Genomic DNA, 19,784 nt, shown 5'->3' on the forward strand with positions numbered 1-19,784 from the left:
AACCATACGCGGCCCGATGCCTCCCACCACCCTCTTGTATTGGCCATGGCGCACACCCACATGCACATGTGCAGGGAAGGGGAGAATAGGGTGGGACAAGGATGAGGAGGAGGGGATGCCCTCCCCACCCCCTTATTGTCGGAGGCTCGAGAAAGGCCCGCCACGAGAAAAAGAAAACCTGTGAGAAGGCCAAAGCAGAAAAGACATAGGACCGAAGGCGAAGGCAGGAAAAGCTGCGTGCGTGTGTGAGTGCAGCCCACCCTTCACAGCTTGCAACGTGAATTGCAGGCAAATCGACGGACGAGCCGCATCGCTTAAAAGGCGTGTGCACAAATGCACGCAAACGTTGTCACCAAAGGTGAGCACCCCCCCTCCCTCCGCCGCTATCAGAAGGCCTTGTGCCCCGCCTCGTTCGTGTACTCAGGTGCATCTGGGAAGCTGGTAGGGGCACGGTACGACGGTCCGTTGTAGTCATGGCGCAGCATACCGTTGAACTTCGCCCACGGCTGCCGCCGGGTCTTGGTGTACACGGTGCCAATGAGCTCCTTACCACCGTGTACACGCGCCCGCACCTGTTGCATGATGAGGTCGTGGCGGCTAATGAACTTGCTTTCGCTGCGATGCCAGCCCCAGATGGCCCACATGTCACGAGGCATTGGTTTGGCACCTTCCTCGTTAACGGAGAGATACCCGGACGAGGTAGTGAAGGAGCCGAAGCGGTCCAGTTGGTCCATCCACATCCTGAACTCTGTGTCCATGCGCATGACAGACTGCATCGCCCCGTTCTTCACGGCGCGCTTGAAGTACGCCTCGCTCTTCTCGGGTGGAAGACCGCACAGTTTCGCCGCCAGCATCATATTCACATAACTCTGAGCGTTGGGCTCCAGCCCCAACGTTTCCATCTCCTTGAATAGCTGCTCAGCCTGCTCGTAGTTCTTTGCGAAGGCGGCAGCCTGCATAACGGCGTTGTAGATGTAGTGGTCGGCGCCGTAGCGCTTCAGATAGTGCCGCAACACATCCAGGACTCGCTCCATATTCTCCTTCGGCGCTTTCTCCACCACTGGCAACAGCGTAATGATCGTCTTCTCGCAGTGGAGCTTACCCCAATAAGGCTCATCACGCGCGTGCACGTACAGGCGCCACGCCGCCTCTGGCGTCACCTCGAAGTTGTCGCCGGCGTTGTAGAAGCCGATGTCCTTCGGCCACTTGGTGTAGCCCAGCGCGTTGAACTGCCGCTCTTGCCAGTTGTTAGGGTGTCGAGGTGGGTGCACCAGCGCTAAGGGGACGAACTGACTCAGCTTCGCGTCGGAGATCTTTGGCCGCCAGGCGAGGTTCTTGCCACCACGTCGGGTGCGACCAGGATTGTGAGTCCACCCCTTCTTCAACGCAATCTCAGTGCGGCGCAGCATTCTCTTTTCGACCCAAACTTACCGTTGTTTCCACTCCTCTTCCTCTCCGCGACGTAACAAATGGCAATGAGGGAGATGGTCCACATCATAGCGTGTGTGTGTGTGACGTGTAAGCACGACGGTAGTGAAGTTGCGGGGTAAGAGATCGTTAGGGCACGCCATACGGTGCGACAGCAGTGAAAAAGTGAGGAGGGAAAGGATAAACAGCATGAAGGATGCAGTGCCGGCAAACATGTGACATCAGACCCACACAGGGTGGCAGCGACAGAGATGAGAGGTGGAGGTCCACTACGTGTGCGCATGAGCCAGTGCTTTGGTGTCCCGTCCTTGCCACTCGGGGGCAGAAGGGTAGAACGGGTGAAGGGCGTGCAGGACGTTTTCAGTCACGTCCGTTACTCGCACGCAATGACGACACTTATGCACATGCAGAGAAGCGTAGCTGTGGCAGCGCCATTCTTTCCTCCTCTCCCTCCCCCACCTGCCGTATGCACGATGGGCAAAGACACAGCTAGGAGTACGAGCTGTATTGCGTCTCGCGATGCGCGTGCGCGTGTCACTTGTGCGACAGGTATTTGTGTCTCTTAATGTGTTTCCACGTGCAGGCATGATTAGCACGCGAATAAGGACAATGGGGGATGCACACACAAGGAAGAGTAGCGGGGGAGTTGAAGGGGCGGGGGAGGAACGCGTCGACGGGGCGATCGCCAAATCTATGGTCGTTCAGCATACCAGCACAACCGATGTTGAGAGCGAGCGAGAGTAGAGGCAAAGCAGCAGTGGCATCGAAAAGTGGGAGGGCGAGTAAGAGGGAGGGAGGGAGAGACGCTAAAAATGCAGGTTCAGACGATCGCCAAAGTCGCTGTTCACGGCCAGCGCCTCGAACTCCTCAAAAGTAATGTAGCCATCCCGATCAACGTCCGCCTCGATGAACGTCTTGTCCACAATCTGCTGCAGCTGCATCTGGGAGAGGTTCACCCCAACCATGATGCTGAGCATTTGAAAGAGGTCCCTGTTGCTTATGCGGCCGTCACCGTCGATGTCGTACATCTTGAACGTGAACCGCAGCTTATCCTCCTTCGAGGTCGCCGAGGAGAGCACCGCTAGTGCCCGCACAAAGTCGCCAAAGTCCACCGTGGAGTCGCCATCCGTGTCCATCACCGCCAGCACTCTGTCGACGAGTGGGTTGGAGGCTAGTGCAGGAATCGAGTTGAACTCCGCCCGAGTGATCTTGCCAGACTTGTCTTTGTTTAGTCTGGAAAAGCTCTTGTACAGTCTCTGCACTTGCGCGTCCGTGAGCGCCGTGGACTCGCGGATGTACTGCAGCTCCTCCGCTGTGAGTGGAACCTCGTTCATTGTGGACGTCGTTCACACACTTGCGTGCGTCAAGTTTGCGTATGTGGGAGAGAGAGAAAAACGTCAAGGATGTGGCACGGAAAGGAGGAGGTGAATGAGCGGCTGATGTGGTCAGATGCACCACGAATACGTCGCGCCTCAGTACGCCAAGATGGAAAACAGGGAGAGACACAAGAGCGTGTGTGTGTTATGTCAGGTGGACAGGCGGGACAGGCGAGGGTGAGCCCCATACACGTGCGCCCTCATTCAAGCACATGCGGTGGGGAGCAGAGGTAGGCACGGATAGGGAGAGGGGAGGCCTCATCAGAGGACCACAGTGCCTGCAAGATATCTGTAGCACACACATGTCATCCGAAACCGCCAACACAGCAACACAGAAGCTGTGGATGCTGGCCTGTGCGGGAGACGCGAGGGCAAGAGCTGCAGAACGTGTTCCAGGTCGCCCCTCGTGCACGGATACAGACAAGAAGAAACGTGCGCATCACACCAATCAAGTGAGCAGGTGAACAAGGTGCACGCAACGAAGAAAAGAAAAAAGGGAAGGAGAGGAATAGGCTCATGTACATGGCAGGCAAGAGAAGAGGAGAGGTGTCGGTGTGGGGAGGCCGAGTGGATGTACGCAGGCGCGTGTAACAGCGCGCTGTCTGGTCGCAAAGTATGTCCCTCTTTGTCTCGAGGAGCTACGACACACCCACACCTCTTCACTCCTCGCTCGCGTGAAAGAGTGTGCACTACAGAGAGCTGCCGTCGAGGTCTAGCGAGCAGGTCGCGGTGTAGATGGCGGCAACGCTGCACAACGCTGCGCGGATAGCGGTACGTGAAGCCAAAGGAGGCAGAAGTGGAAGCGCATCCGTGTTCCTCTCGCTCTCCAGACTAATCACAGCGGCGAAACGCTGCCACTGGTCGCGCAGATTCCCAAAGGTGCGCTGCGAGGCCCAGTCCGCGAGTACGTTCGGATAAAGAACCTCTGCGGGCACGACACCTTTGGCGTCCGTGTCAAATGCCCCGAACAGCGCCTCCACGTTGGAGTTCAGCCGAGGATGGTGCCGGTGCTCGATCAACAGAGTAAAGATGGCCAACGCCTCTGTGGTGTCGCTATCGGCGTTGTACGAAGGCAGCGTGGTAAACATTCTGTCAGCGTACTCGGCACTGAGCACCTCCGCAGGCCCAATGAGCGCGAGCAGTTCGCGGAAGCCCTCTCTGCTGAGCCGGTCTTCCCCTCCTGCAGCAGCAAACGACAACACGCGGTTCGTGACCTTCACGAGAGCCGAGTACACCGTCGGAAGGGAGACGGTGGACGCGTAGCCCACAAGAGGGTGCAGCTGCACCGATGGTTCCAACGTTTTTGTCGTACTGCAATCATCGCCGGTGGTCAAGCCAAGCATCTTGCGCTTCGTCACGGTCGCTGCTTTTGGTAGGAGGTGCATCTCGAACTGGCGCAGCTTCGCACTAGTGCGCTCACGAAGCAGCTCCTCGCGCTCCGCAGCCGGAATCCTGTGAACCGGCGGGCGCAAAGATCGCAAGAAGTAGTCATAAGAGCTCTCGAAGGGCTCGCTCGGCGTCGGCCCGGGCGCTGGCGATGCAATCGCTGCGGCGGCGTCGGTAGCGGTTCCCGCACAAGCGCCATCCTCCGGCACCGGCTCCTTCCGCCATACCCCCGTCTTGGGATGATACCGGTACCGAGGAAGAGGCGGTGCGTGGAGCGGGGAATGGGGAGGGGTCGACATCAACCGCCAAAGCTCGGGAGTCTCCCTCGCGTCTCTTATTAGTTGTTGGCCTCGCCTCGCCTTCTCTTTGTGTGCGCCGTGATCGGTGCAGCGCACGCTCTCGCCAAACGTAAAGAGGAAAAACGCACACGCGTCTGCGCTTGTTGTTGATGCCACGTTCGGCTTCGGTGTCGGGAGGCACTGCGCGAGGCGCGAGAGAGGGGAGCCCGATGTGGCCGAGCTTCGGCACAAATGCTGCACTTGCTGTAGAGCAGATTCAACGCACCAAGAGAGAGGGAAGAGGAGATCGAACAAAGTGGGCAGCCGCGGCAGCAGTCGCAGTGCGATGAGCAGTATTCTCACCACATATTGGGAAGGAGAAAGCACTTTGGAGAATGGAAAGAGAGGAGCAGCCGCGGTCTTCCGTTTTGTCTTCATCGGTGCAAGCACACGCACACGGCAATAACGATAGCAAAAGGGTGCGGCCGCTACGACGTGAAGGCGCTACAGCAGCGAGCGAGAGAGAGACAAGCACGCGCGCACACACATTTGAGGGCATGGCACGCAACAGAACGGAGAGTCACCACAGAGAAACACAAGAGAATGTAGATGAGGCCTCAGGGCAATAGTAGTACACGCGCACCGGCCAGCACACGCACCCATCGCGAATGGGTGCACTCAGTGAGCTGCGCAGTTGTGCCGTCATAGGGAGAGGCGAGGCATCAAGAAGGACGAGGAAGAAGAAAAAAGAGAAGAAGCGGCGCACATCAATGGAGAGAGAGGGATGACGCGAGAATGAAGTCGCAGCACCGCTGCGTGGAGCCCCATCCCGTGAGGGTGTGTCTGTGTGTGTGTCTGTGGAGAAAGTCATGAAATGATGAACGAAAACAAGTAGCAGTAGGTACTCAGCGAAAAAGAAAAAGTGCGAGGGAGACGTGGTGTGTATAAGACTGAAAAGAGCAACAGAGGGTGGGAAGGGTGGAGGGTGGAGGTGGTGATGCGCTGATGTGGAGGGATGAGAGGGTCGCCGCCACCATCGTCGTGGTGCTAGTGAGTGCCGTCGCCTCGGCAGTTTTGAGAAGAAAGTAATGGGAGCCGACACTGAGAAAAGGAAACAAAAAAACAAGAGATAAGTGCATAAGCGCGGCGCGTCCTCGTCCCTCGCATGTTCGACACTAAAAACAGCAACAATACCGATGACACCCGCAGCAGCAGTTGCAGCATGCAAGACTGGATGCACGCATGCAACACCGCCACCACCGTCGCAAATACATACAGATACATGAAAAATGGGGAGACCACAAGGGAACGCGCACAGACACACACACACATACAAGTGCGCATGCACTCACCGAGAGCTGAAGCGAAGAAAGATCGGAGGGGAGAGAGGTGAGAGAACAGCGAGAAAAAAAAGGAGAACAGTTAAATCTAATATGAGGAGATAGAGAGACACGCATCAACACGCGCAAATAGGGGACGGTGTGTGTGTGTGGGGACGGGAAGAGCAGGCCACACGGACGGCGCCTCTTCCACCGACGTTGTGTGACCATGTGCATGTGCATATACTAAAGCAAACAAAAGGCGTTTGGGTGAAGGTAGCACACAAGAGGGAATGAGAAAGAGAAGCAACGCCGCGAGAGGAAGGGAGTCAAGGAGGGAGAGGCAGCCGCCGCATCAGCAACACCTCTAAGAGCCAGAGATAAAGACAATCAGTCGGTGTAGGTTTTGGTGAGAAACGGGTGATCGAGAAGCTGCGCGGCGGAGGGACGCAATGCGGCGTCCAAGGTCAGGCACAGCCGCACAAAGTCAACGTAGTCGTGGTCGTCGAAGCCGAAGAGCACCGCCGCTTCAGGCGGCTCCGATGGAAAGTGGAAGACGAGCTGCTCGTCCTCGTAGTCGTAGAAAGCGCCGTGCTTTGTGACGTAGAGGGAGGTATTGCGCCCTTCCTGGAGCATCTCCGCCGGTATCGGCCCGCATACGCTCGCGATAGAGGCAAGCATGGTGGGCACTGACTCAACATTGAAAAGCACTGTTCCCGTCGCCAGCTCTGCTGTTGTGGCACCCAGAGACCAAATGTCGACCGCAGGGCCGTACTTGCAGCCGAGAATGACCTCGGGCGCACGATAAGAGCGGGACTGGACGTAGGAGCTGAGCGTGTCCGTCATGTAGCAGCTGCTTCCCAAGTCGAGCACCTTCACATCGCAGTCGGCCACTGATTTGAAGGCGATGTTCTCCGGCTTGATGTCGCAGTGAATGAGGTTGACAGAATGGATTAGCTTTAGCGCTGTGAGCACCTGGCGCACGATGCGCTGCAGACGCGCAAGGGTGAAGTAAGCGCAGCGCTCTACAATGTCGAGCTTCCTTGCGTATTCGTACAGATTGTCTAAGAGGAGCTCCGTGACGAGGACAAGATGCTCTCGGAAGTAGAAGTAGTCGAGGAGGCGCACGACGCAGCATGCATCGGCGTCGCCGGCGTCGTTGACGCAGGTCAGCGCTCGTAGCTCGTCGAGGCCTTGGTCTAAGAAGGTCTTGGAGTTTCGGATTATCTTGAGGCATACAGGCTCGCCTGTCTGCTCGTCGTAGCATCGGACAGTTCGAGAAAAAGTCGCGGCATCGATCGGGACATCCACGCGGTATCGCCCGCCTATGAGATCGTCCTTGACTAATTCAAACTCCTTCTTCTCCTCCGACCCCGTCTTCCCTGCCTCGTAGAACACCTTAAGCTCGAAATGACGCCATGGTAAGTTCGACGGAGGTTGCTGCTTCTCATATGGATGGACGGACACAAAAGAGACGGGGTGCGCGGCATACTCGACATAGTGGTCGCGCAGGAGGCCGGCGCCATAGTCGAAGAGTGGCGCGATGCAGCGCTTCGCATCTGCGGGGTCTTTGTCCGGTTTCCACAAGTCCTCCTCGTCACCAATGCAGGTGACTACGAATCGCCTCTGCGACGTCACTTGGAGAGGAGAGGGTGGGACGGTGATGGAGGAGAGGGATGGGAACGAGCTGCCCCGTGTCTTCGAGGACTCGCAACTCTTGTGTGGCAGCGACTTTCGCCCTTTCTTCGCGTTCTTTGCGTGAGAGGCGGTGCTGGGCCGCATGCCCCACTCTACCTCCAACGACTCCGCCACCCCTACGTGGCCGACGCTCTTCAGCACACGGACCACCTCACGCAGCTTGGCCTGATCGACACCGCTGGAGGTCGGCATGGTGCCCACGCGTCCCGCTCGATAGTGTAGGACACAGGCAGCAATGCCGTCAAGGAGGGGAACGACAAGGAAGAAAGAGTCAGAATGGCTATACGTCCGTCGATGCACACATGCACACACACGAGCGCAAGCGCAAGTGGCGCAAGACGTTCAAATGCAACTGTGCACAGGCGCGCGCACTATCGTCACTTACGTGCGTACAGACTCGCAGAAGACAGTCGAGGAGAGGAGAGCTGCCCATCGTCGTGGCATACACGCACGCACGGGAAAATGAAGAAAGAGAAAGGGAGACGATAAAGCGGAAATAGGGGAGCAGAGCGAAGGAAGACTGCACAACCACACGCCGTGGCGCACGGGAGAGTACTGGCATTCCGTTGAGCACGCACACCCACACACGTGAGAAGAAGAGTACACGGCCCCGTCGATGCACATGGAGCGTCTCACACCATCCCTCCCGCGCTGCCACCAGACCATCTCTGATGCTCAGCGGGTCATCGGCTCTGTACTGAACCATATTTGGGCCGAGTAGCGAGAGGAGAGGGAGGGAAGCGGGGATAAAACACGGCAAGAGGGCGCTTTCGTGCATACTTGATGGCACTGCAGGCCATGGGGAGTGCGAGAGATTCATCAGGTCCGTCTCCACCTGCACCTCGCCATGGTCCGGGGGTGCCCCTCCTCGTGCACGTTCTGTCCGACCAGCGGTCTTGACAGCATTCGGCTCCTCACTCCACTTTCGTGCATCTCCCATGTTTGTCTTGTTACGTGTCATTTCTCGTATGCTGTCATCTATGGAGAGCAACCCACACCATCTCGGTTTCTTTCATGCACAGCAACATGCACACACGGACCTACAAGCGATACGCACAAGCACAAGCACACACACACACGAGCAACTGCCCACGCAACGACTAGAGGAGGGAAATCTATGGTGTGACAGGTAATACGCGTGGCGCCATCACCTGGCATGGCTTCCCCTAAGCTCTCCCACTCCGTGGTGATACGCTTCTGCCTTTAGCACAGGTCGTTGTCGCACTCGCTGCAGTGGTGGTGGTGGTGGTCATTCTATGAGGCAGGCAACAGATCAACACCTTTGACAGACGCGAGTTATGTGTGCAGTGTGAGGGAGGTGATGAGAAAACTAGGGACGACTCTGATGAAAAGCATTAAGCTCTAAAGGAGCGTAAGGCCGAAGATGTAGTACTGAGGGGGTGTAGAGGCGGGTATCCACGTCTGCACCGCTGCAATTTCGCCTTGTGCTACTAGCTGATATCACCTGCGGTGTTTTCTTTACGGTCCCCACCCGCCAACCCTTGCCCACATTACCACGTCTGCATCGACAAACATCTTGCGGTCATCCCCCCTTTCCGTAACAGTCGCTCACTTTCTCATAAACGACTCGCACACTTTGATCACCTTAGGGCACATGCGGAAGTCTACCAGCTGACGCGAAATCAACGCCATCTTGGCTCCCTCGTTGAGTAGCTCGCCAAGGTGACCGGTCTCCTTCTTGACGCCTTGGAAAAGGATACCATCCAAGTCCCCGTACTTCTTCAACAGGTTTCGCGCGCGCACTTTGCCGATACCATTTACGCCGGGAATGTTGTCCGAAGAATCACCTGCCAATGACTTGAAGTCGCGCACCAGTTTTGGGGGCACGCCAATGCGTTCGATTACGCCCCTCTCCGATACGAGATGCTTTGTGCGGATGTCGTAGTGGTAGCTCTTCTTCGCCTCGTCAACAAGCTGGTACAGGTCGTAGTCGTGCGACATAACCACCGTGGGCCTTCTGCTCTGCTGGTTGAAGAAAGCAAGGGTGGCGATCATGTCGTCGGCCTCCGCGTTGAGGTTCGCCAGTCCCGCGTCGCAGTCTGGGACTACAAGAAGCGACTCTCGCGGCTCGTCAGCGAACACCTTCTTCGCCACCCTCTCGATTAACCGGAACTCAGGTGTGACGGTCTTCTCCAACCTATTCGCCTTGTAGTCGGCGTAGATCTGGCGCCGGCCTCCGTCGCCATGGTCAAAGCAGACGATGATTCGGTTGTGCTTCAGTGTGTGCGCGTATTCTGTCTGCGGAGATAGGAGATGTTGCGCCATGTGTGCCGGATCAAAGCTATGGGCCGTTGCGATCATGAAGCGAGCGTTCTTGATGGCAAACTGCTTCACATCGATAGGCGTGCCGTACCTCTCAGTTGTGTAGCTCCATCTGTGGTACCACCGGTGAACCAAGGCTGGCCCGTCGATGAGAACAATGGCCTTCTCTCGTGCGGGCATCACTGCGGCGCGGCGAGGACAGCCCGTCATGTAAGTGCGGGGGCCCACGTTCCCCAAAGTTGCAGCCGAGAATGCAAGATCTCCAGCGACCCTTGAGCAGCCAATCGAAAAGCAGCGAAGGCTGCGCGCTGCAGTCGGTCCTCCGTCGCTACACGCACACGCACCGTATGTTAGCCTTCGGATGAAGACGGGAGATGGAGATGCGTGTAGGTAACGGACTTGTTATTAGACGTTCTCGTATTGTGGCATCTCATTCAAGGAAGTGCAGCGATAGAATCGAAGCACAACAAGAAAACAAAGTCACACACGGACGCACGCGCGCAGCTGGCAGGCGACAGGCGGGGAAGCAAGTTTGGGGTGAGATGTGGGAGCGGAAAGCCCGAGGCGAAGCGCAGATGCGGATCGCGTAAGAGGGGCGATGGAGCAAGAGAAGTGAGGAGGGGTAAAAGCAGCAGCAGAGACGATGGGCACAAGCGCATGGAAGAGGGAGAGCGTGGCACATCAGCGGGTGCAGGAGCACGCATAGGCGGGCGTGACGAGAGGCAGAGGGCCCGCCAACCGAGTACCTCCTGCTGCCCATGCATTCATGATCGCAAGATAGCCCACGCGGTGTGTGTGGCATATTGTGCACAACACGAAACGTAAAGCGGTGCACTGTGAATGACATGAACAGCAACAGCAGTTGGCGCACGAGCACATTTTTTCGGGAAGGGAAATGGAGGAGCACATGAGCTCGTCCATCCCAGCCACGTTGCGTACTGCAGTGCGAGTGTGCGAGCTCCATGCTTTTTTGTGCGAGGGCACGTGTACCTGTACCATCGGATATACCACGACGCATACCACGACACGCGGGAAGAAAAAGAAGTTGAAACCCCTTCTGCTAATCGCGTATGTGCGCTCCATCATGTTGGTGGGAGGTCGGGGCAGGTGCAGAGATGGTGAAGGGACACAAAGGGAGAGTGTGCCCGCACACACACATACACACACGTCAGGGAAGAGGGATGGGGTAGCGAGGTGCAGTCCAGCATGACGGGCAAGCGGCTGCCCTGCCCACGCCGACGGACGGCTCAGTCCTTTGCCATGAGAGATACGCCGCTGGAGCCTGCAGGGTAGAGGCCGCGCTCGATAACCTGCGAAAGCCGGACTTTGACGTTCTCAGGAAGCGTGGAGTGGCGCAAAAGATGCTCGGCCGCCGTCAGTTTCAGTGACCGCACGGCGACGTTCTCTTCGTGAGCACCGCTGCTCAAGAAGGACGCGCACACGGCACCCAACATTCGATTCAAACTCTCCTGCAGAAGGGCGGCGTTCGCTACCCGCCAGAGAGCGAGGCGCACCATGTCGTCGGGGGAGGTGCGCATCTGCCACGCATCCAGCAACAAGTCTTTTGTGAAGAACGACACATTCATGTGCGGCGAGGTCAACATGGACAGCATCAGATTCAGCGTGGACAGCCGCAGGGAAGGAGAGGTGCTGGAGAGTCTCACCTGCAGTGTTTTGCATGGCAGCTGCCCTGTGACAGCGTCCCAGCCTGCTTGCGTCGAGGCCGCGGAGCCGAGAAGGTCGAAGATGGCCTCAGTGGCACTTTCATCCCTCTCGCTCGCCTCCACGGCTGGCATCACGGTAGACACGCAGGCGGCGGCATCGCGTTGCCCGTTCGCCTCGTGACGGAGCAGCGCAATGCTCCAAAAGCGGCACACATACGCGAAGCACAAGGAATCGTCGTTCGCGCGCAGGATTTCCATTGTGCGCTGCCGCAGCGCCGATGGCACGGCGACCGTGCGACACGCCACGCCACTGGCCACGGTATAGTTGGCTTGCAGCAGTGGGTCATTCTCGAATGAGTCCAGTGTGGCCTCGAACATGAAAGCAACCAGAGACGTCCACTGCTCCAGAAAGTCGCACATTGTTTTGTTTTCCGCTGACTCGATCGCATCGCAATCAAAGAGTCGAAGCACCTGCTCGTTGTGAAAGTTGGCGTCGAGGCAAGACCCGAGAAAAGCAGCCGCCTCGGCATTGTCACCTGCAATGGTGACGAGTCGATAGAGCGTCCTTGACATGCTTGACGCGACTGCAGTATCGGCAGCCGCGGCGGACCGCACGATAAACTTTACGAGGAACTGAGCAGCAGGTGAAAATAGGACGACTTTGTTCTCTCTCGACGGTTGTGTGAACACATCCTCTAGCACTCGTCCGATAAGGTGAAAGACGTCTGCGTTACCGACCACCTCCATCTCCCCTACAAGTACACGTAGCGCGTGAGTTTCTGACGCATCCTCCAGCATGGCAACAATCTGCTGCGGCGTCAAAAGCTGCTGCAGCCGTTTCGTCGCATCACGTGATACCGCGATGTCGTCCGACGACACGTTGGTCGCCAGCTGGCGAAGATCGTCTGCGTCCATCGCTGTTAAGTGCACAAAAAGAGAGAAAGAGGCCTGGCTTTGGAAACGGTGCAGGCAGACGCGGATGCGTATCGGTGTGTGTTCGCAGGCGAACAAGCATCACGTCAGTGCGGTTGACGGCGTGTGACAGCAGCCGAGCAAAGGGAGCAGGGAGGAGGCCGTGAGGAGGCAGTGCAGCGAGTGAGTGTCTCAGAAAGGAGAAAATAAGGTGGCGGTCAGGCAGTTTGCCGTGGACAAAGAAACATGTGCTCGCTTGCGCATCTATTGCAACAACAGGCTCGCCAGCGCGCTCACACGGAAGATTGAAAAACTGTGAGCGGTACACAAAAATGCGATGTTTTACCTTGCAGAGGCAACCGTGCTGCACTCGTGGAGCCAATGGTGGATTGCTCTGCGCACATGTTACGTGGTGCGATGGAGCGAAGAATGCACACCCACGCACTCCTACGGAGAAATACACGAACGCTCTCCCGTGAGGGGGTGGGGGACGCCGAGAGAGGAGCACTGTCTCTACGGAGAAACCAGAAGAAAACAAGAACAGCGAAGAGCCGTCGTTGGACAGAAGACGGCGAACTTCTCCACTCTCGTAGTGCGTGATATAGTACAGGTGAAAGAAGAGGAAATAAGGCGGCTCGGGGCGGCCATAAAACGGAGGCTGAAAGGCAAGCCACATCTGGCACACACACACGCACATATATATACATATATACGTCATCACAAGGTCGATAGCAAAGAACTGCAAACAAAATGAGCGGACTAGTGAGCGATTCTCGGCTGAAGGCGCGTCTGAGGTAGATACTGTTGTCCGCATCGAGAAGCATGGCAGCGGTGGCGTAGTCGCTGACAGGCAGCGCTGCAGTACCACTCGCGTCCACAACGAGGACACGGGAAGCACTTGTGGGAAAAGAGAAAGCAATAGTCGCACATGAGTGTTGCAAGATCGCCTGCTGAGGTGTTGGGCCCCGGGGCTTCCACCTCGTCAAGTGAGAGCGCCGTTTTTCGTGTCGCTCCGTCGTCGTCGTCGCTGCAGGTTAGTTTCTTTGGCGTCGTCAACCCCGTGTGTAGCGGCAACGATGACATTCGCTTCTCGAGTACACTCAGGCGGGCTTCTATCCGTGCATTCTGTAGGTGCTGCTCGCGCACCAGTGCCTCTAAGGTGCTCAGTCCGAGATCCGCGATATCAGACTGGAAAAGCTGCTCCTCCATACGCGATGGGTTCACTTGGCTCTACACTCACCAAAATCCGGAGCTACAGCCAGCCGTTCTGCCACCTCGCATCAAGGAGAGTGAAAGGGGGCTGGGAAAATCAGAGGCTGCAGAATGCCCACTTGTCGCTGCGAAAGAGGACAAAGGGGACACGAAAACAAGGGGGAATCCAGTAGGAGGAGGCGAGAAGTGCACAAGACAAGTGGCGTTCCCAGGGGTGTGAATGTCTGTGTGTGTGTGTGTCTGTAGAGGTGGGGAAGGAAGGGAGGCTTTCGAAAAAAAAGGAGGCTGCCGCTGCATCACGTGCGAGAGCGCGGTGAGGATGGAGGAGAGATACAGACAAGAGGGAAAAGACGGAGAGTAAAAGAGCTCACGCTGTATGGCATTTAACACCGCATCCAAGCTCACTGGTGTGGCTCTCCCCGCTTCACCAGCTCCGTCAACGTAACTAGTAAGCGCTAGGCACGTACACACCAAGCAAAACAGAAAGCAATACAGCGCCGCCCCAGGACGAGGTAGCAGGTACATAACATGGCGCTGACGGGTGGAAGAGGGGGAAGGGCGGAAGCAGTCTCTCAACAAAGAGCGCGAAACCGCCACGGTCAGATGACACTTTCGTGTTAGAAAGAGCGCACGTAGACTCGCATCTGTTGCTACGCGGGTGGAGAGGGGTACGTGCAGCGGCAAGGGGGAAGCAAAGGTGTTTTGTGTGCGCCCTTCTTCACCTCTACCCTGCCCACCCGCTCACTAGTCTTCTTCCACCTCACTCTCACTTGCGAGGCCTTCACTTGTTTGCATCCTCTGAAGAAGGGTATCTTTACTACGACAGTGCACGAACAACTATATTGATGGAGAAACCCGAAAAGCAACAGCCTTAGTGGGCATAGAATCACGAAAACCAAAAAAATGTACAGGGTAAGAGGCCTTACGTATCAGAGAATCAATCTTTCCCCCACCCTCCCTCCTTCCCTCTTCTAGCTCGTACCCTGTCGTATTCTACTTGGAGGCATCGCCATTTACCTTCTTCCCTCACTGCCCGTCAATGTCAACCTCGCCGCTCGCTGCTGCTGCTGTACATAACAGCTCAGCTGCCCGATGCGGCATGGGCCCTACTCCGCTCAACCAGGCGAGCGGCCCACAGTAGAGCACTCTCGAGAGAGAGCGAACGGAAGAAACGGACGGGAGAGAAAAAAGCGGGGAGGAGGAGGACGGGAAGGACACACAAAACAGAACGTAAATAGGACGTAAACAGCAAAGGACATACCTCGAGGAGGTCGGAGGGGAGCGCGTGCGCGGCACAAAAGTACGCCAGCGTGCGTCGTGTACGGTGGCTCTCAAAATGAGAGACAAAACAGCAAAACAAACAAAGAAAACGTCCCACAGAGGGATGGGGGAGCGAGTGTATGCAACAACAATCCGAAAAGAGAGATAAAAAATACAAAGGACATCCACTGAATCTCCCTCTTCTCACAGCAGTGAGATCAAGAAGGACGGAAGCAGAGAGGGCGGGAACAACACAGCCCATCACAGCTTCGTGCATGCGTCTTCGCATGTCGTGCACAGGTGCGTGCACAACACTTTCAGCGGCGCAGACTTGCGAACAAGCACACATGTAAAGACTCTTAGAAAGGGAGAGGGAGGGGAGGGGCAGAGAGAAGGCACGAAAAGAGGGAAAAGTAAGGCTGTGTAGATAAGGCAGAAGAAGCCGAAAAAAAAAAAACAAAAAAAAAAACAGCGGAGCTGGTACGATGGGGTGAGTAATCTGAGGGTTGTGTAAAAGGGTTCGAGAGAAAGCAGCTCACTGCGAGAAATCTAGATGTATATCTGTGATGGGTTGCTCATGTTCAGCACGCCATAGCGCGAGCGACGCTCACCAATACGCGCAACACTCCAGGCATCGGACACCGTCGTTAGTCGCTCTTGCTCCTTACTCAACTTGCTTGCCTCTGCTCTCTCTGTCGCTAAGTCTCGGCGTCGTCTGCCTTTCTCCTTGTTTTTTCTTGTGCGTGAGTGAACCCCTCGCTTAGCCTTCGGCTCCCATTCCCGCCATCATCTGTCTGTCCCCCAGCCCATCCCCTCAGCTTCACCTGCCCGCTATCCCTCCCTCACCCGCGGCGAGGGAGGGGGACATGCAGTTTCTGTTCCAGTGTCGTGCTCCTTGAGAATTAAAATTGATTTCCATGCTGTTGTGTGTGTGTGTGCTCTCTTTTCCCTGCCGTTGTGTTCATAGCGATGATCCGCACGCACACAAATCCCTCCACCACAGCCACAACCACAAACTCTATCACATACGAGGAGAGCCAATTGCGTCGCAGCTGTGACACCAGCACACGAGAGAGGGGCAATCAGATAGACTGCAACACGAGCCAGATGTGCTCAGCAGGAGCAGAGTCGAAAAAGTGAGAATCAGACGAGGTGGTGGAGATTCACCGTTTTAAAAAAAGTGCTGCTGGTAAAGTGGGAGGTATTGTGAAAGATTCACCCACACGCGGCGCAATACACCGTTCGTGCTGGTCACCCCGCACTTTCCCTCCCTTACCCCACCCGCCTACACTTCCACACCCACTTCGGGCAAAAAAAATCTGATCAAGGAGCAAAAAAAAGGTGGAAAATGAGAGGGGAGAACGCAAATAAAAAGTAAAATAGTTTTCTGTATGGGCACGTGCGTGTGCGTGTGTGCTTGTATGTGGTTATGTGTATTTCTGTCCGCGTCTCAGTTTACGCAATAGAGGACACATAGAGAGAACGACTTCTTGAGCATTCACATTCATAGAGAGGCACGCAAGGCAGCGCAGGCTGCTCAACAAAGACTCTGTGCAACCTAAGGCGCGTGTGATGGCCTCCGACACATCCACAGCAACACACGAATTCGCCCTCTGTGTACGGTGTGTATGGCTGTATGCGTGGGTCTGTGAGAGGCACTCATCACCACAGAAACAAAAAAAAGCACGTGAACAAAACACGTGCATACGCGTGTCAGTATGCGTCTTTGAAAGCAAGCGAGGAAGAGAGCTAGAATGGGGCCAGGACTAAACAACCACTGCAGGATAGACTTAGGAAAACTAAAAGAGAGAGCAGACACGAATACGGCAAAGGTCCGTTGATGCCGTGGAACTCCTTCCTCATTTCCGCTCGACCACTCCTTCCTCCCTCCTTCACCTCCTTCCATTCCACGCGACTGCATGGCATTGATAAAGCAACAAAAATACAAAAATAAAAAAGACATAATCAGTGGAAAAGGCGCACACACACACGCGAGACGCACATATGTTTGCTTCTCCTTGAAAAGAAGAATGTACACACTATACAGTGATAGAAGAGAAATGTTTTGTCAGTGTGTCTATCATAGAGCATGGCCTCACCTCCACGCTACTCTCGCCCTGTCACAGGCGCATCGCGTAGTGCGAAGCAGCCGTAGACATGCGTTAGTCCAATGTGAACTCACTCACATGAGCATGGCCTCTACCTCAAGCCCCACCCACCGCCCGCTCTGCAGGTCGCCTCACAGCCGCTCCTATCATGCCAGTCGCCACCCCGTGCGTCCCCCTCGAGGTCACCTCAGGCCCCCCCACCAGTGGACAGCCAGAGGGCCGGGTGAGACGCGCTCGAGTCACGTTGGCATTTCGCCCATCACATGGGTGACACAAACGTGTTCGCTGTGGCAGGTCTCTCCGATGCAACACCATCTATGACATGACCTCCAGCATCAGCAGCAATGAACCGCCCTGACCTCTCCACGTCGTAGGCGCGTGACCCTGTCACCACCAGAACTGGCTCGGCATCGGCACAGTATAGGTGCTGCTGGGCTTCCTCCCACACGCACAGTGGGTACTGGACCCTGAGATACCACGCTGAGGTGTCCCGCGTCGTCAGGGTACAAGAGAGAGGGGAGACACAAAGAAGGAAGGGGCGAGATCAGGTGAAATTGAGCCCACCAAAAAAAAAGTCGTCAAACGAAGAAGGTACAACAGAATACATCGCTAATGACTTCCACGTACACATATTTACGCACATTTAAACGCACAAGATGTGCAAACGCACCGCTATCACTCAGCTCGAACTCTGCCACCTCTCGCATGGGCAGGAGGCGGCTTTCTCACCGTTTCCCCGTCTCTTTCTTTTTCGTTGCCACGCCGCTTGCCCACCCCTCAGTGGCAAAAAGTCATGCGGAGAGGTAGGGAGCACCTCAGACAATACTCATGGCGCGCGGCTGTCATGACCAGCGCCACTCGATTGATCGTTGCGTGCCTCCTTCAGCTGCTTCGCTTTTTTTGGGGGGGGGAGGGAGGGGGCAGTGAGTTTCGTCGTGGTGAAGATGCCCGCAGCGCTTGAAGACGCTCGAACGGGCATGTGAAGGCGCTTTCGCTTTCGTCGCTCACATCCAGCCTTCCGCACCGACAACAGCACTACGGTGCCCGCCATCATGTGGGGTGATTATAAGGCTGCTGCCGATCTTTACCACCTACGTACTGCCGTCCGTGGTTGGGGGAGCGGTCGAACTTGCCGTTTGGGCTGCCCCCGCCCCCTTGGCGAGCGTCAATTTCGCAGTCTCGGGGCGCGTGGAAGTTGCTGCTCTCGATCTTCCGGGCAACAGCCTCCATCTTGCCCTCCATCTTCTTGGCGTACGGTGCGTTCTTGATCAACGGCATAAAAGGGCGAATGGCGTTCACGAGCTGCTCTGCCTGCGCCGGCGCGTTTATCGTGAGCGCTGTCTGCAGGACATAATTGCCGTAGTCGTCTTGAATGAGGTGGGAGATGATCCCCGGGTTGCACATCTCCTCCATGTACATTACTTGTACTGGCCTCGAGGCACCACGCAGCACCTTCTCCATCACGTTGGAGCTGAACTTGTTCATGGATAGATGCACCAGGTGGGGAAGGAAAGCAAAGGCGATGGTGTCGTTTATCTTGCTGTCGTGCGCCTCCAGCACGTACTGGAGGACGTAGTTGCCAAATGGATCCTGGACAATTTGCAAACAGCAAGCCAGCACCTGATCGACAAGGGCAGCCTTTTGCCGCGGTGACGCGTGTTCGAGAGACCGCTGCAGCACGCAGCAACCCTGCTTGTTCTTAGCAATTGACACGCAGTCCGTCGACACTGCCCTGTAGATGTACTCCTTGTCGTCAAAGTCGAAGCGCTGAAGCACTTTCTGAATCACATGGTTCCCGTGTGCATCCTTGACTAGCCGAACAACATCCTTGGCGAGCGCCTCGCAAATGATCTCTGTCTCCTCCCGCGTCGAGATCGTCTCGATCATCTTCTGAACGCTAAATGTGCCATGCGGCGTGAGGGATATCATGCAAATCTGTGGCGCTGCCACGATGGCGACCTTGTATCGCACATCATCTGGCATGATGTCAAACAGCTTTTGAATGAGAAAATTTGCGTACTGGTCTGTCATCAGTTCCCCCACATGCGGAATGATTTCGTCCATCATCACCTGCAACGTCTCGGGATCGCAGTTCGTGTCCAGCCATCGCTGCAGATAGCGGCACCCGTGCTGATCCTTCGCGGTTTCGTAAACCCTGCCTCGCAGGCTGTCGGCGGTGAGGGCACCGCTTTGGGAGTACTTGCTACCATTTCCTGACCAGTCGCCGTAGCCGCCACCTACCATCATGTCCTGCGAGGCGAGCACCTCCTGCATGATCAGCTCAGGCATCGGCATACTATTCAATTCTGTGGCCATCATGTGGTCCATCTGTCCCGTACCCATACCCCGCTTTCTCGCGCCAGGAGAGAGGGCGCAAGTCTCACTACTGCCCATGATCTTTGGTTTACGGTCGCAGTGGCCACTGTAACTGCCGTTGAAGCGATTGTTGCAGCGGCGCTGCTGTGGACTCTGAGCAGGCGTGTACGGAATGCCGAGGCTGTGGAAGGAAGAGTTGGTTGGCGTGTGGATCTGTGGCTGCCATGGGACAGTATTCGTGAGTTGGTGCTTGATGGGCGAGCTCAGCTCCGCAGCAGTCAGCGGAGACGGCGTCGAAAAGACCTGCGAGCTCTTGGTGTACTTTCCAGTGGGCTTTGGCTGCTGCACACTCTCCTCCGTGTGCACCACGTACTGCAAGATCTCCTCGAGATTATCGTACCCCTCCGTCTTGTACTCATCCTCGTGCACCGTCCAGGCCATTTCGGATCACGAGCACGTTGCCGTTTCCGCACGATGCGCGCTTACCCTAAAATAAAAAGACACTCAATATAAAAAAAGATGTGAACAACACGAACGCAGATAA

The 19,784-nt window shown here is 56.1% G+C and overlaps 8 protein-coding genes across 8 annotated transcripts; all 8 read right to left on the reverse strand.

Annotated features, from left to right (window-relative positions):
- Positions 1-386: 386 nt before the first annotated feature.
- LMXM_21_1620 (conserved hypothetical protein) lies at positions 387-1,409 on the reverse strand (the record flags this gene model as incomplete). The annotated part of the gene is made up of 1 exon (XM_003875380.1): positions 387-1,409. One exon carries the CDS (start codon positions 1,407-1,409, stop codon positions 387-389), a length of 1,023 nt encoding a protein of 340 aa, XP_003875429.1.
- Positions 1,410-2,234: 825 nt separating this feature from the next.
- Positions 2,235-2,762, reverse strand: LMXM_21_1630 (putative calcineurin B subunit; the record flags this gene model as incomplete). Its single annotated transcript, XM_003875381.1, has 1 exon — positions 2,235-2,762. One exon carries the CDS (start codon positions 2,760-2,762, stop codon positions 2,235-2,237), a length of 528 nt encoding a protein of 175 aa, XP_003875430.1.
- Positions 2,763-3,493: 731 nt separating this feature from the next.
- On the reverse strand, positions 3,494-4,189 carry LMXM_21_1640 (conserved hypothetical protein; the record flags this gene model as incomplete). Its single annotated transcript, XM_003875382.1, has 1 exon — positions 3,494-4,189. One exon carries the CDS (start codon positions 4,187-4,189, stop codon positions 3,494-3,496), a length of 696 nt encoding a protein of 231 aa, XP_003875431.1.
- Positions 4,190-6,177: 1,988 nt separating this feature from the next.
- Positions 6,178-7,677, reverse strand: LMXM_21_1650 (putative protein kinase; the record flags this gene model as incomplete). Its single annotated transcript, XM_003875383.1, has 1 exon — positions 6,178-7,677. The coding sequence occupies one exon, from the start codon at positions 7,675-7,677 to the stop codon at positions 6,178-6,180; it is 1,500 nt and encodes a 499-aa protein (XP_003875432.1).
- A 1,377-nt stretch (positions 7,678-9,054) lies between these two features.
- Positions 9,055-9,948, reverse strand: LMXM_21_1660 (putative mitochondrial structure specific endonuclease I (SSE-1); the record flags this gene model as incomplete). The annotated part of the gene is made up of 1 exon (XM_003875384.1): positions 9,055-9,948. One exon carries the CDS (start codon positions 9,946-9,948, stop codon positions 9,055-9,057), a length of 894 nt encoding a protein of 297 aa, XP_003875433.1.
- A 1,067-nt stretch (positions 9,949-11,015) lies between these two features.
- LMXM_21_1670 (conserved hypothetical protein) lies at positions 11,016-12,347 on the reverse strand (the record flags this gene model as incomplete). The annotated part of the gene is made up of 1 exon (XM_003875385.1): positions 11,016-12,347. One exon carries the CDS (start codon positions 12,345-12,347, stop codon positions 11,016-11,018), a length of 1,332 nt encoding a protein of 443 aa, XP_003875434.1.
- A 756-nt stretch (positions 12,348-13,103) lies between these two features.
- Positions 13,104-13,553, reverse strand: LMXM_21_1675 (conserved hypothetical protein; the record flags this gene model as incomplete). Its single annotated transcript, XM_003875386.1, has 1 exon — positions 13,104-13,553. One exon carries the CDS (start codon positions 13,551-13,553, stop codon positions 13,104-13,106), a length of 450 nt encoding a protein of 149 aa, XP_003875435.1.
- A 4,421-nt stretch (positions 13,554-17,974) lies between these two features.
- LMXM_21_1680 (RNA-binding regulatory protein (pumilio family),putative) lies at positions 17,975-19,681 on the reverse strand (the record flags this gene model as incomplete). Its single annotated transcript, XM_003875387.1, has 1 exon — positions 17,975-19,681. One exon carries the CDS (start codon positions 19,679-19,681, stop codon positions 17,975-17,977), a length of 1,707 nt encoding a protein of 568 aa, XP_003875436.1.
- Positions 19,682-19,784: the final 103 nt, after the last annotated feature.

This window comes from Leishmania mexicana, chromosome 21 (genome assembly GCF_000234665.1).
Source record: "Leishmania mexicana MHOM/GT/2001/U1103 complete genome, chromosome 21".
Classification (NCBI taxonomy): Eukaryota; Euglenozoa; class Kinetoplastea; order Trypanosomatida; family Trypanosomatidae; genus Leishmania; species Leishmania mexicana.